The sequence below is a fragment of the Choristoneura fumiferana genome, chromosome 27 (genome assembly GCF_025370935.1).
Source record: "Choristoneura fumiferana chromosome 27, NRCan_CFum_1, whole genome shotgun sequence".
NCBI classification, from domain to species: Eukaryota; Metazoa; Arthropoda; class Insecta; order Lepidoptera; family Tortricidae; genus Choristoneura; species Choristoneura fumiferana.
In genome coordinates this window covers 9,208,114-9,221,910 of record NC_133498.1, presented here as the reverse complement: position 1 = coordinate 9,221,910, position 13,797 = coordinate 9,208,114, and the positions used below count along the sequence as shown (strand labels likewise).

The 13,797-nt window shown below is 38.0% G+C and overlaps 1 protein-coding gene across 1 annotated transcript; it reads left to right on the top strand.

Annotated features, from left to right (window-relative positions):
• The first annotated feature begins 8,225 nt into the window (after window positions 1-8,225).
• LOC141443550 (cysteine dioxygenase type 1-like) lies at window positions 8,226-13,563 on the top strand. The gene is made up of 3 exons (XM_074108857.1): window positions 8,226-8,395; window positions 8,905-9,074; window positions 9,917-13,563. The coding sequence occupies exons 1-3, from the start codon at window positions 8,293-8,295 to the stop codon at window positions 9,953-9,955; spliced, it is 312 nt and encodes a 103-aa protein (XP_073964958.1). The 5' UTR covers window positions 8,226-8,292; the 3' UTR covers window positions 9,956-13,563.
• The last annotated feature ends 234 nt before the right edge of the window (window positions 13,564-13,797 follow it).

Sequence of the window (13,797 nt, the reverse complement as noted above, 5' to 3'; positions counted from 1 at the left end):
CAAACTTATAACACCCTCTTTTTGTGTCGGGTTTTAAAAATACATGCCCAATATAAGTAATAATTCTGATGATCTAACTAACTAACTACTTAGACTCTTTTTAGAAGCTTTTATTTAGTTTCACCTGTTTCCCGTTGTCTGTCTGTCTGTAATCAAATCTTGCAAGTTAAATCCGACCAACTTCCAGTAGTGGATTGACTTAGAATTTGGTATACTTATGTAGTTGCGTGACAATACCAATAATCTGGTAGTGACATCCTGTAGTCCGGCCAGGATCGTCTTCACATGACGACAATTGGTATATTACGTTTGTATGATAATGTTTGATATGTATTTGGTATGGACGGAAAAGTGGCGTATCGTCAGATATTTTCGTGGTAAAGCTGAAGCAAAGATTGCTATCTTTCATAAATCATGTACTTACCGTAAACTGCTTCAACTTTGCCCTCTGGCCCCAACATTGCCTGAGTCGATCACTTAGGACTCTATATAGTTTTTAAACTTTTATCTACACGGGAATTATTATTACGGGAGGCAAAGTTTTTAAAACCCAAAGGTGCTAAGTTATCGACTCTAAATCGAATCAGGCAATGTTGGGGCTAGAGGGCAAAGTTGAAGCAGTTTACGGTATGTCCCCATTTTATAAATATTGGGCAAGCCGATGAGAATAGGGTTCTATGGACACTTCGCCACTTGTATGGTTATCATCATCATCATCATCATCAGCCCGAAGACGTCCACTGCTGGACAAAGGCCTCCCCCTTAGAACGCCACAATGAACGACAACTCGCCACTTGCATCCACCGGTTTCCCGCTACTCTCACGATGTCGTCAGTCACCTGGTGGGAGGCCTGCCAACGCTTCGTCTTCCGGTTTCGTGGTCGCCACTCGAGGACTTTTCTCCCCACGGTTATCTGTTCTTCGAGCGATGTGGCCTGCCTATTGCCACTTCAATTTGCATATTTTTCCAGCTATGTCAGTGACTTTAGTTCTTCGACGAATTTCCGTATTCCGGATTCTATCGCGCAAAGAAACTCCAAGCATAGCTCTCGCTTGTATGTATGGGTATTGTTATTTGGTTAAAACGGGCATAACTGAAACCAATTGATGACACGTAACTAGAGTAGTTCTGTTTGGTTTGTTCTTGTTATCGCGCGTATCTCATGAACTATGACTTGTCTTAGGCGCAACGGTCCGAGACGTAAGTTTGACCTTCTTACCGGTTCGATCACGATGCGGCTCATAATCATCACTAATAGATACAGAAGTTTGTTAGTCTTGCACACTAAAAATTGAGTGATACCTAAGGAAAAAGACCATAAATAGTAGATTGTACAACGAGAGCATTAACGAGCCATTTTATCCAAGACGTTCATATAGGCACCCGAAGCCGGACGGCAAGGTGGATAGTGTTGGCAAGAGCAATTGCGCTGTGGGCTGCGTCGCCGTGCGATATACTTACCAAGGTTATTCGTATGAGGTGTGTCGAAAACAAAAAACACAAATCCAGCCAATGTAGATCTTTATATTATGTCAATAATATATTTCCACATTGTGAGTCAAAAAATAAATATAGTATTAGAAGATGGACACTGATTTTTAAATAGAGACTCAAAAGATACACCGTAGCACTCGTGGGGATTTTTTGACAAGGCGAAGACAGAATCGCATAGATAAAGAGTGCAAAGGATGAGCTGTCATAGACAATAGACAATGCTAATGTGGGGAGTACACATAAAATCCAACACTCCTCCTTACGCCTCACATTAGATTACATTAATCCTGAGACTACATGAGCAATTATGGCTCTACATAAGCATACATTACATAATAACAGGCAAACAAGGTATGGTAGAGTTTAAAAACTAAAGCCTAGTAGCTCATTATAACATGCATAAAGTAGAGCATTAAAATAAAATGATGCATAATTAACTTAACATAACAACATTACAATTATATACTATTTCAAGCTTAACGGTTTAAGATTCAATGCCTTCACAAAGTTGTTATGTTTCTGAGCACATAATGGCTTTGTAAGTATGTCTGCCACCATGTGATCTGTTTGCAAATATTTAACACTTAGGTATTTCTTTTGGACTAGATCTTTGATATAATGGTATCTTAGGTCTATGTGCTTAGTTCTCTTATGGGAGTGATCTTTAATAAGAAGCAACTTTTGTGCACTTTGACTGTCATTGTATACAACTACATTACAAGTTTTGTCTATAATTTCAGCAATGAAACTTTTAACAAAGCAAATGTCTTTGCACACTTCAGCAATAGAGATATACTCTGATTCACAGCTTGATAGAGCAATACAACGCTGCTTTCTGGACTCCCAGTTGATAACATTATTGCCTAACTTTATGACAAACCCAGTGTAAGATCTGCGGTCTGATATATCGTTTGCCCAGTCTGCATCTGTGTAAGCATTGATATCAAAACTATCGCTCTTAGTGAAGTACAGTCCGTGATTGACTGTACCTGCCAAATATCGCAAAACACGTTTTGCAGCGCGCCAGTGACTTTCATCAAAACAATTATTAAACATGCTTAACTGGCTGCACGCAAATGATATATCAGGTCTTGTGCAAACACTTAAATACATCAAACTGCCCAATAACTGTCTATATTTATAGGCATCATCGCTTATACATTCCTTTTCAGATTTTTCAAATTTAGAATTAACAGGCAATGGTGTGGAAACAGCTTTACAATCAGACATATTGTACTTAATTAACAAACGCTTTACATATGCGGATTGGTCTAATGTAGTAACACCATTATATCTATTAATATTCATACCTAAACAATTTTGTAACTTTCCTAAATGACGGATTTCAAAATTATCTTGTAACATTTTTAGAACACTTTGAATACAATTGTTATGAAAGATATAAAAGTCATCGACATAGAGACCTATAATTATATGTTCTGACTTAGTTTTCTTAACATAAATGCAAGGTTCACATTTACTTTGAACATAATTATTTAATGACAATACTGAATGAATTTTTGCATTCCACACTCTACTCGCCTGTTTCAGGCCATAAATGCTTTTATTAAGTAAACAAACTTTGTCATTACTTTTAAAACCTGGTGGTTGTTCCATAAAGATCTTTTCATCAAGATCACCATTTAAGAAAGCGGTCGTAACATCAATATGATCAATTTCTAATTCCAATTCTGTTGCTAAAGAAAATAAGATTCTCAAAGTGCTGTGCCTTACCACTGGTGAAAAAGTATCAGTATAGTCAATCCCCTCCTTTTGACTAAAGCCACGAGCAACCAGTCTAGCTTTGAATTTAGAATTTTTACCTGAATCATCTAGCTTCCTTTTGAAGACCCATTTACATTTAACGATATTTTCGTTTTTGGGCCGATCAACTAGCGTCCAAACATTATTTTTGATCATAGAGTCATACTCACTTCTCATCGCCTGGCACCAGCTGTCTTTATTTGAAGAGTTAACAGCTTCCTCATATGACGACGGTTCATCCAAAGAACCATCAGCCATCATAGATAACATGGACAAATCATAATCGTTAAACCTGCCAGGAACATTACCTCTCGTACGACGTACAGGGCGCGAGTTAAATGTGTCGGGAACAGCCGACGACATGGACTCTTTATCAGGTGCAGCAGACTCAGGCACAGAAGCTTCCGCGTCCAGTGGAACACAATCTCCATTACCTTTGTCATTACCATCAAGTGATGACGTAGGAAGCGAAGACATAGTGCCCTCTGGCACGTAATCCTCATCACCATAATCGTCATCAGCACCTTCATCGCCAGTGCAGTAATTTTCAGACAGCGGCGAGCACGCAGGCATAGTTGGCGACTCTGCATCTGAAATTATATGAGGGTTTGTTGAGCAAGATTTATTGGATTTGTCATGTTCATCATTAAAATTGGCTTTATTATTCATATTCAATTCATTATTTAAAATTAAATCATTATTTAAAACTAAATCATCATTTAAAATAGTTTCTTGACTAGATTCCTTAAAATTTGAATTATTGCCATTATTTGAATTGTCAATATTGTAAAAATAAAAATTATCCCCACAACTTGGCTGACATCTGTTATGTTTTTCAGGAAACTTATCCTCTATAAAAGTAACTGTCCTTGAAAGTATTACATTACGAGGATTGGTAGGATCAGACAAACGGTATCCTTTGCAATTTTCACCATAACCTACAAATATATAAGCTTTCGATTTTGGATCGAGCTTTCGACGTTTTTGACTAGGAATTAAAGCATAAGCAAGACAGCCAAAGACGCGTAAATGGCTGACATCTATTTCAGACTCAGACCATAAGCGTTCAGGAATGCTACCTGATAAAGCTCTGGTAGGAGATCTATTTTTTAAATAAATTGCGCACATTACGCTCTCACCCTAGAATCGATTACAAAGACCAGATTCCTGTAGCATAGCCCTTGCTTTGTCAAAAATAGTCTTGCCTGCCCTTTCTGCAAGGCCATTCTGAGCACTACAGTAGGGCACTGTGGTTTGGTGAATGATACCATACTTCTGAAGATAACTACTGAGTCTATGATTAACATACTCGGTACCATTATCTGTACGAAGCACTTTTATTGGCAGTCCCTTTTGTTTTTCAACTAGGCTTTTAAAATGAATAAAGTGAGAACTCACCTCAGATTTATTTTTCATTAGGTATCCCCATGTTTTTCGGGTAAAGTTGTCCGTAAAGGTAAGCAAGTAACGTGCTCCGCCCCATGAGCGTACTTGCATCGGGCCGATGACATCAGAGTGTATGATTTGGAGTGGTTGAGTAGTGCGACTGGAGCTGACAGTAGGATAAGGTGCTGTAGGCATCTTCCCCGTCAAGCACGACACGCAGCTACCACGTATGCCTTCCTGCTGTTGTTCCTTAAAACGAAAATTCATGCAATGTTTTCCATCACCCAAAGTTCGCATACCTTCCTCTGATAAATGGCCAAGACGCTTGTGCCATGTGTCCATGGACACATCTAACGCTGCATGAGCCTTCTCTGTACCTTGCCGTTGCATGGGCTTGAGAGGCTCCTCCTCAAAGACAGGCCGTCCTTGCACCTTCACTTTATACAAACCTTTCTCATTCCTAGCAGTCAAAATTGGGTTGCCAGTGACTTTACAGTCTTGAAATATTTGACATTTATCCTTTTTAAAAATGACAGAATATCCCCTGTCAGCAATTTGTCCTACTGACAATAAATTACTAGTAAGGTCTGGCACATGGAGAACATTACTTAGGCATATGTTAGAAGAAAGAGGAATTTTACCAGTAATATTACTAACTAGTTTATGACCATTAGCTATATATACAATAGAATTTTTACCTGCAGTCTCGCTAAAGAGGTCCCTATCCGAGGTCATGTGTGACGTTGACCCACTATCAAGGATGAAGTCCTGGGAGTCTTGTCTGGATACTGCATTAGCCGAAGCAAACATGGAATGCGGTCCCTTCTGATCTTCCCTCTTCTTCTTAAAACATTTCTTGATATTGTGGCCGGTCCTCTTGCAGAAACTGCAGAATAACGGACTCTTCTTCTTCTTAACATAATATGCCGTCGAGCCTTCTTCACCATTGCGCCGATGCTCCTCCTGTAGCAGGCGCGTACGGACTATTTCGCTTGTAAGGTTGCCTGTCAGACAGGCTGTCTCCAAACCAGATACTAAGTTGTCAAACTCCTGTGACAGGCCGCTTAGCAGGATCTCCGCAACCTCATCGTCTTCAATGATTTTACCGATATCCGCCAGTTGCTGCACTAGCCGCATTACTGCCTCAATGTACTCCGACATTCCGCTGTACTGTTTGTATTCAATCTTGTGAAGTTGTCTGAGTAATAAAACCTTCCTGTATAAACCCTTTGGTTCAAATGTGTTCGCTAACTTCTGCCAAGCATCTTTTGCAGTCTTTGCATCACGGACATATTGATAAAGAGTTGGTTTAATTGCGAGGCAAATACGAGCCAGAGCGCGGCCGTCTGTGGTAGCATCAGTATTGGTGCCGTCGATGCACTTCCACATTCCATCCAGGGTCAGCAACATTTGCATAGCAAATTTCCAGTTTACATAATTATTTATACCTTCTAGTTTTTCAACGGGGATATTTGTCGTAGTTTCCGTCTTCGACATAATGTTAAGTTGTGGCTGGATTTGGGTATCGATCTGTTTGCACGAGGGGATTGGTGCAAACTTATAACCTCAAAAAAAATATTACCTTCTTGGTATAATTGTTGAGCAATCACACGGCGTTGGGATTTTTCTGGGCACTCTAACCTGTTGGCAAGAGCAATTGCGCTGTGGGCTGCGTCGCCGTGCGATATACTTACTAAGGTTATTCGTATGAGGTGTGTCGATAACAAAAAAACACAAATCCAGCCAATGTAGATCTTTATATTATGTCAATAATATATTTCCACATTGTGAGTCAAAAAATAAATATAGTATTAGAAGATGGACACTGATTTTTAAATAGAGACTCAAAAGATACACCGTAGCACTCGTGGGGATTTTTGACAAGACGAAGACAGTATCGCATAGATAAAGAGTGCAAAGGATGAGCTGTCATAGACAATAGACAATGCTAATGTGGGGAGTACACATAAAATCCAACAGATAGACGCTAGAGAAAATGCGGGCTTAATGTTCCCATAGACGTAAAGTGGGGGTGATTTTTTTTTCTCATCCAACCCTATAGTGTTAGGGATAGGTCTTTTAAAACCATTAAACGTTTTCTAAGCCGATTTTTCGATTCGGTGATTTTTTGTGGAATATTCAACTTTAAAGTGCAAATTTTCATTAAAATCGAGCGTTCCCCCCCCCTCCCCCCTCTAAAATCTAAACCGGTGGGTGGAAAAATTTGAAAAAATTCAGGATGGTAGTAAGTATATCAAACTTTCAAGGAAAACTATGACGGCTAAGTTTGCTTGAGAATTATTAGTAGCTTATGAGTAAATAGCAGCCTAAGGTATAAAATATACCTAAACTTGGAAGATTCCGTATAAAATACGAAATCCTTGGAAAAATATTACTTAATGTTTTCGTAATGGCTACGGAACCCTATTTTGGGTGTGTCCGACACGCTCTTGGCCGGTTTTTTTATTTATTGATCTATATTGATTGATTTGATTGATTTTTAGTTTTATACAATTAAAAAAATATACCAATCATTATACACCCCAAGAAAAAAGTGCAAGTTGCATTACATTGCGGCGCTCGATTGGCCACTACAAACGCGTTGGCTTTACGGCCTCGCAAATTCCGCAATGTAAATGCAACTTGCACGATTTTTCTTGCAAGTCTAAACGCGGCTTTAGTAACAAGCGCATATTGTATTTAGTATTTATTTATTTGGCAAAAAACATAAAATACATAAGGCCTTATTCTAATAAGTCTTACAATATTATGCACCCTGGTAGGGTATAGCCACATTTATAATAATGTTATCTAATTCTATTAGGCAACTAAAAAGTAAGATGATGAGGATACGTACTCGTACTTGCATTAAAGCTTAAAAACTACGGTTACATTATGCTATAAATTAAATTGATGGAAGATTGGCAAATTCCACGTACATCACCTATCTCGCGTCGTCCAACGTGTGTTTGTTTTGTTCTGAGAAATGGAAAACTACTTATCAGAAGCCGATAATTTAAAGGCTTTCTTATTTTTAGACACAAAGGGCATTAGGTGTAAACACAAAGTACTTAGACACTCATCTTAGACTTACGTTTCACAAGCTTTTGTTTCACTTGCAATGTTGATTTCTTTGCTGATTGTTTTTTTACTATGCCCATGCAGTATATCATCATCCCAGCCTATATACGTCCCACTGCTGGGCACAGGCCTCCTCTCAGAACAAGAGGGCCATGCAGTATATACTAACATCGAATTTTGCATCGCGAAAGTATCAAGTAAAAGTATTCAATAAACTTTTCCCTGAAACAGAGTGAAGAAGTGGATTTCCTTGAAGAAAATAAATAACTATCATTAAACTAAGTTAAACATATAATACTCGTATACCTAATAAACTACATGATGTAATTGAATTAATAGTATAGTGAGTATAGGTATAGAAACATAATGTTAAAAATAAGGAGTGTAGTATTCGCCAACAAACTGTTTTGCAGTTTGGCGAAGTATTTATCATAAATTTAATGTATTTTTTTGTTGAGATAAATATTTTTTTTTAAAAAAACATTGTAAATTACAGATACGACTGGCCAGACAACGTGCAGCCGGAAGTTTTGAAGAAATTAATAAACAAAACTTGCTACGACAAAATGGCGGACAGACAAGATGGCGGCGATGGCGACTACGACGCTCAGAACATGAAGGAAATTGGAAGAACTAGGCTGGAAGTTAACGACGTGTGCTATATTAATGGTAAGAGGTATTTTTTTAAAGGTAGATTTGGTTTTGTGTGGTACAGACAAGGGCAAAGATATCGACACGGCCAAAGTTGCAAAAATATGTATACACGGCCTTAATGTTAAGTGCATAAAGTCGTGTATACATATTTTAGTAACTTTTGCCGTGTCGATATCTTTGCCCTTGACTGTACACACACTTCTCATGCGCGTTAAGTTCGTATTTCTGAGCTTAAAACTCTAATTTTGTATGACATTCAAATTTTCACTGTATTTTTTATTTTATTTTTTATTTGACTGGATGGCAAACGAGCAAATGGGTCTCCTGATGGTAAGAGATCACCACCGCCCATAAACATCTGCAACACCAGGGGTATTGCAGACGCGTTGCCAACCTAGAGGCCTAAGATAAATCAAATAAAAAAAAAATTAAAAAAATTGAATAATAAATTGAATAATAAATCAAATAAAACTAAACTAACTGATCTAAAACATATTCATAGTCACATTCTCCATTTTTCCCAGACGCTCTCGGCCTTCACCGCGTGGAGAACCCCTCCCACGCGGACTCGGCAGTATCCCTCCACCTCTACTGCCCCCCTTTCGACAGCTGCCGGGTGTTCGACGCGCGGACCGGAAAGCCTACCACCGTGAAGACCACGTTCTGGTCGATCAACGGGAAGAAAGTTAAAAGGGTAAGTTTATGAGAACCATCGCTGATATCTTACTTTAAGGGGCTGTTTCACCATCCATTGATTAGTGTTAACTGACGGTTAAATGTGATGCCGTCTCCGTCTATTCGAACAAAACAAATAGAGGCAGCATCACACTTAACCGCCAGTTAACACTAATCAATGGATGGTGAAACAGCCCCTAAAGGTCACAACTCATTGGAGCCATCTGGCACCCGACCAGCACCACAATACAATACAATACAATAACTCTTTATTGCACACCAACACAGTAAGCAATACAAAAAACACAGGTATATACATAGAGATATTCTAAGGTAAGCAATAGGCGGCCTTATCGCTTCAGAGCGATCTCTTCCAGGCAACCTTTACAATGGACAAAAATAAGGAATAAATTTTAGCAGGTGGTGCAATTTACAGTAGATTGGAGCAATATCAAGAAAACAACTTTATTTAAAAACAATGTTAACTAACCTTGTACAATTATGAGTTTACATACATAAAAAAGAACTAACCTAAGATAGCTTAACTAACTATAACAATGAAAATTATAAAAAGAATACCCCGTCTAAAAGATCTGCCTGTGGCAGGGTTCCCATGACGCTGGCCGCATTACCCCTTTGGATCGCAAGTGAGATCCGCTGGGATAAGTACGCGCCAGCTCTTGGGTCCCCGACGACAGGGCCTTTATAAAAAACTTCATGTCGGCTGACCAGGGCCCTAAGGTCTCAACAAGAATACAACTATATCAAGAATACATAAAACTAACACATACAACGACCATTTGTCCGGTTGTACCCAGAAGGCTGTTTCAGCTTTAATTAATTTTAATTTTTAACTTTCAGGTAATGGAAGCCAATGAATGCGCGGACAGCCAAAATTAATGACTGAAAAAAGAACAAACAAAATTTATGAAATTTTATGGGACCAAATACTGTATGAAAATAATTTTATCATTATATTTAGCTAAGTAAGGATAATGTTAAAAAATATTTATTTACCAATTTAAAAGAGTCAGTATTTAAGAAAAAAATACGTAAAATTATATTTTTTATAAAATGTGTACAACTATTTAATACTCAAAAAACATTTTTTTTTCAACGTGCATTTTTTATATCAAAACAAATAACACAGTAACCGTTGGTTTTAGTGCTGTGACTGTGAAGTGATATTGCAATAAATTTTAAGTGTAGTGTGGGGACTGTAACTTGGTGAGAGCTTAGGTACTGGGGATCAACGCGCGTGACTTTAAACTGTTATGAAAAATAAATAACTTCTTCAATCATTAATTAATTATATTTTATTTTAGAACTTGGTAGTACTTATAAACAGATTTACATAAATGGTCCCAGCCGCTTAGGCTATCGGGAGTAATCTCTGTTCATATATACCGCTGTCAATCTAACCTGCCAGGTGGTCAGTTTTACCACCTGCCAGCGGTATACAGCCTAGTTCCTACAGTAGCATTACCTACTGGTAAGTACTTAGTAATCGCAGTTTTTTTTTTTTTCAAGCAATGTATTATGTACAATAATTTGACACGATACAGAGTAGCGCATCTGGGGGGTTACTCTCGTATTTTTATTATAGTAGTTTATACAACTGTTACGTAACGATACTTAATGCCGCGTTTTATCCAAGATTTACTGTATAATCATTATTAATCGAGATTCTTATAGTTACACAAAAAAAATTATCAAGGACCTATCTACTCGTCTGGTTTTGGCCTCAGGTGACCCCAGGGCTGGCACTTACCTCTCGCAAAGATTAGGAATAACAGTCCAGAGAGGTAATGCTGCCAGTGTCTTGGGGTCAATGCCTGGGGCAGAAAATTTGGATGACGTTTTTATTTTGTAACATAGTTTAGTTTATAAATAGTTTTAGTCTTGGATATTAGATAGTTTGTAAATGAAAACATCGTAAACCAAATTTAGTTTGATACTTTTTTTATTATTTAATAGTTATGTTATAATTAGACGGCACTTAATCACGACAGTACAATGCTAAAATTACCTGGGCGTTTCGAAACTCGAAAATCGAAGTTCGTATCGTACCGTCCCTCTCTCTCTCGTATTTAATAATGTAAGCGTCAGCAGGACGGCAAGATAAGAAGTTCGAATTTTGCATTTCGTAGTACAGGGCCTGTCTATTCGTAAATACACAAATTGACATGATTACGAGTAAGTCTCGGTTGTGATATTAATAATACTAGCCTTTGCCCGAGGCTTCGCCCGCGTTTAATTCGGTTATCGCGCGCTGTTCCCTCGGGAACTGTGCATTTTTCCGGGATAAAAAGTAGCCTATGTCACTCTCTGGCCCATAAACTATCTCTATGCCAAATCACGTCGAGCCGTGGCTCGTTTCGATGTGAAAGACGGACAAACATACAAACACACACACTTTCGCATTTGTAAATATTTATATGTATTTATTTATATTTATTATGTAATATACTAAGTACGATATTCCTAAAGACAAAACTGAGAAAATCAAAATTTATGATGTATAAAATTCCTGAAGATACATGTCCGATGTTCAGTTGATCCACGCTTAAAATATCTAATGTACAAAACTAGTAGTAGGTATACATGAAAATCCTAACGACATTTGTATTTCGTTCAGTTGACTTTAGCTAAAGCTTAGATATAACGTGACAAAGTCGACAGAACTCCGCTGGGCGGAGCTTATTTATCTGTGTAGTTTAAGCCTTAGGCCCTAATGCAGTACTAAAAAATATAACCTAACCTATTTATCTAACCATAACAATCTACATATTATGTCCAGTCAAGGCCTATAATTTTTATCGTGTTTGAATCATTGTAATTGTGATGATTTTCGAAGAACTGTTACTGGACTTTTTGTAGGTACTTTACTATTTTGCGTTTTAGATGTGTACAATATTTGTATATTAGTATGGATTCAATATTTAGTTGAAATAAAGTAGGAAATGAACATAACATATTTTATATTACTTTATAATACTTTTTGGAACAAACTAAACTGTCTCTGAGATGTTACAATTTCATCGAGAACCAGTTATAGTTCATTTCTCATAGAACTAGAGCACAGTGTATATTGATAGTAGTAGTGAAGTAGTGAAGATTGTTTTTTTGGAATCTTTTTGTATTTTTTATTTCAATTCCAAATTTTTTGTTACTTTTACGGTCATCCCGTAAAACCTATATCGAAAATACAAACTGAAACATAGATGCACAGAAAAACCAGAAAAATAAGACCAGCGCTGGGAATCGAACCCAGGTCCTCGGCATTCCGTGCCGTGTGCTATACCGCTACACCACCGCTGGACAACGATACAGACACGAATTTCTCCTATGCACCTCATATCTCAGCTTGTGTTGTTTCTTATTTAGCCACTTAAGCAGCGACACTAGCGACATCTATGCCGTAGCCCTCATCGAGAAACTTTTCGGCACTCCATCGGAACTAACCGCTCACCCGGACAAGAGATATCGTTACTAAGCAATCAAATTAAGATTGTTTTTTTGGAATCTTTTTGTATTTTTTGATAGTAGTGACATTACAAGGGGGCAGGGTGAGATTGGGTATTACAACTAATGTTAAAAATCACCGCTCCGCTTTCATGTAAGCAGATTCTAAAAATGGCTTACTCCCTACCTTTTATCCCCTGTCTTTAACCGCTACCTCCTACACCCCACTCTTAACCCATGACCTTTACACTCCATTTCCTACCCGTCCTCCTATCCTCTACACTTATATACTCTCTATGCTCTACCCCAGGGTTTCTTAAAGTGGGGTCCACCCCTTAGGGGTCCGTAGCATGTGTATCAGGGGTCCGCAGTTGGTCAGTCTGTTAAGTGTTAACTATTTGTTAACTGCTGGGCACAAGCCTCCTCTCAGAATGAGAGAGCTTGGGCCGTAGTTCCCACGCGGACCACGCATTGAATTGCTCCGCAGGTTGTGCAGTTTTCCTCACGATATTTTCCTTCACCGTAAAGCTCGTGGTAAATTTCAAATGTTATTTCGCACATGAAAATTGAAAAACTCAGAGGTGCGTGCCGGGGTTTGAACCCACGATCCTCTGCTAGACCAAACCACTAGGCCACCATGGCACGGCTTCCCATAGATACAATATAATCATTTCTCAATAAATAATTTTAAAAATCAAAAGTCTATTTTGCGGTCTGGTCGCAAAAGGCTTTTTTACATAGCTCTTTATTTTGATAAGATAGACCATTTTGACCAAGAAGAATGCGCCGCAAGGAACACGTCTCAGTTTTTTTTTTCAAAAACAAATAGCAATTTACATGTCTTGCTACTTGACCACTAATTAAACATACAATGTATGACTCGTAATGGAACCTTGTCCAGTGTATAATTTTATGTTCAATATCTGACAAGTTTAAATGAAACTTTATTAAAGAACTAAAATAATTTCCTTGCTCACCCGCGACCTTACGATAGCTAAGCTTATGCAAAATATGCGTGTTCATGCAGTTCCTCCACCTCCACACATACACGCATATTTTGCATAAGCTTAGCTATCGTAAGGTCGCGGGTGAGCAAGGAAATTATTTTAGTTCATTGATATGGACCTCCGCAAAGTAACGCCTGATTCAATAAATTATTTGAAACTTTATTGTTTTAGATAAGATAATAGTACAAAATGATATTGTTCTTGTACTCGGATTATACCATTATTCTAGTTTATAAGTCCATTATATTTATTACGAGGCAGTTATGCTAA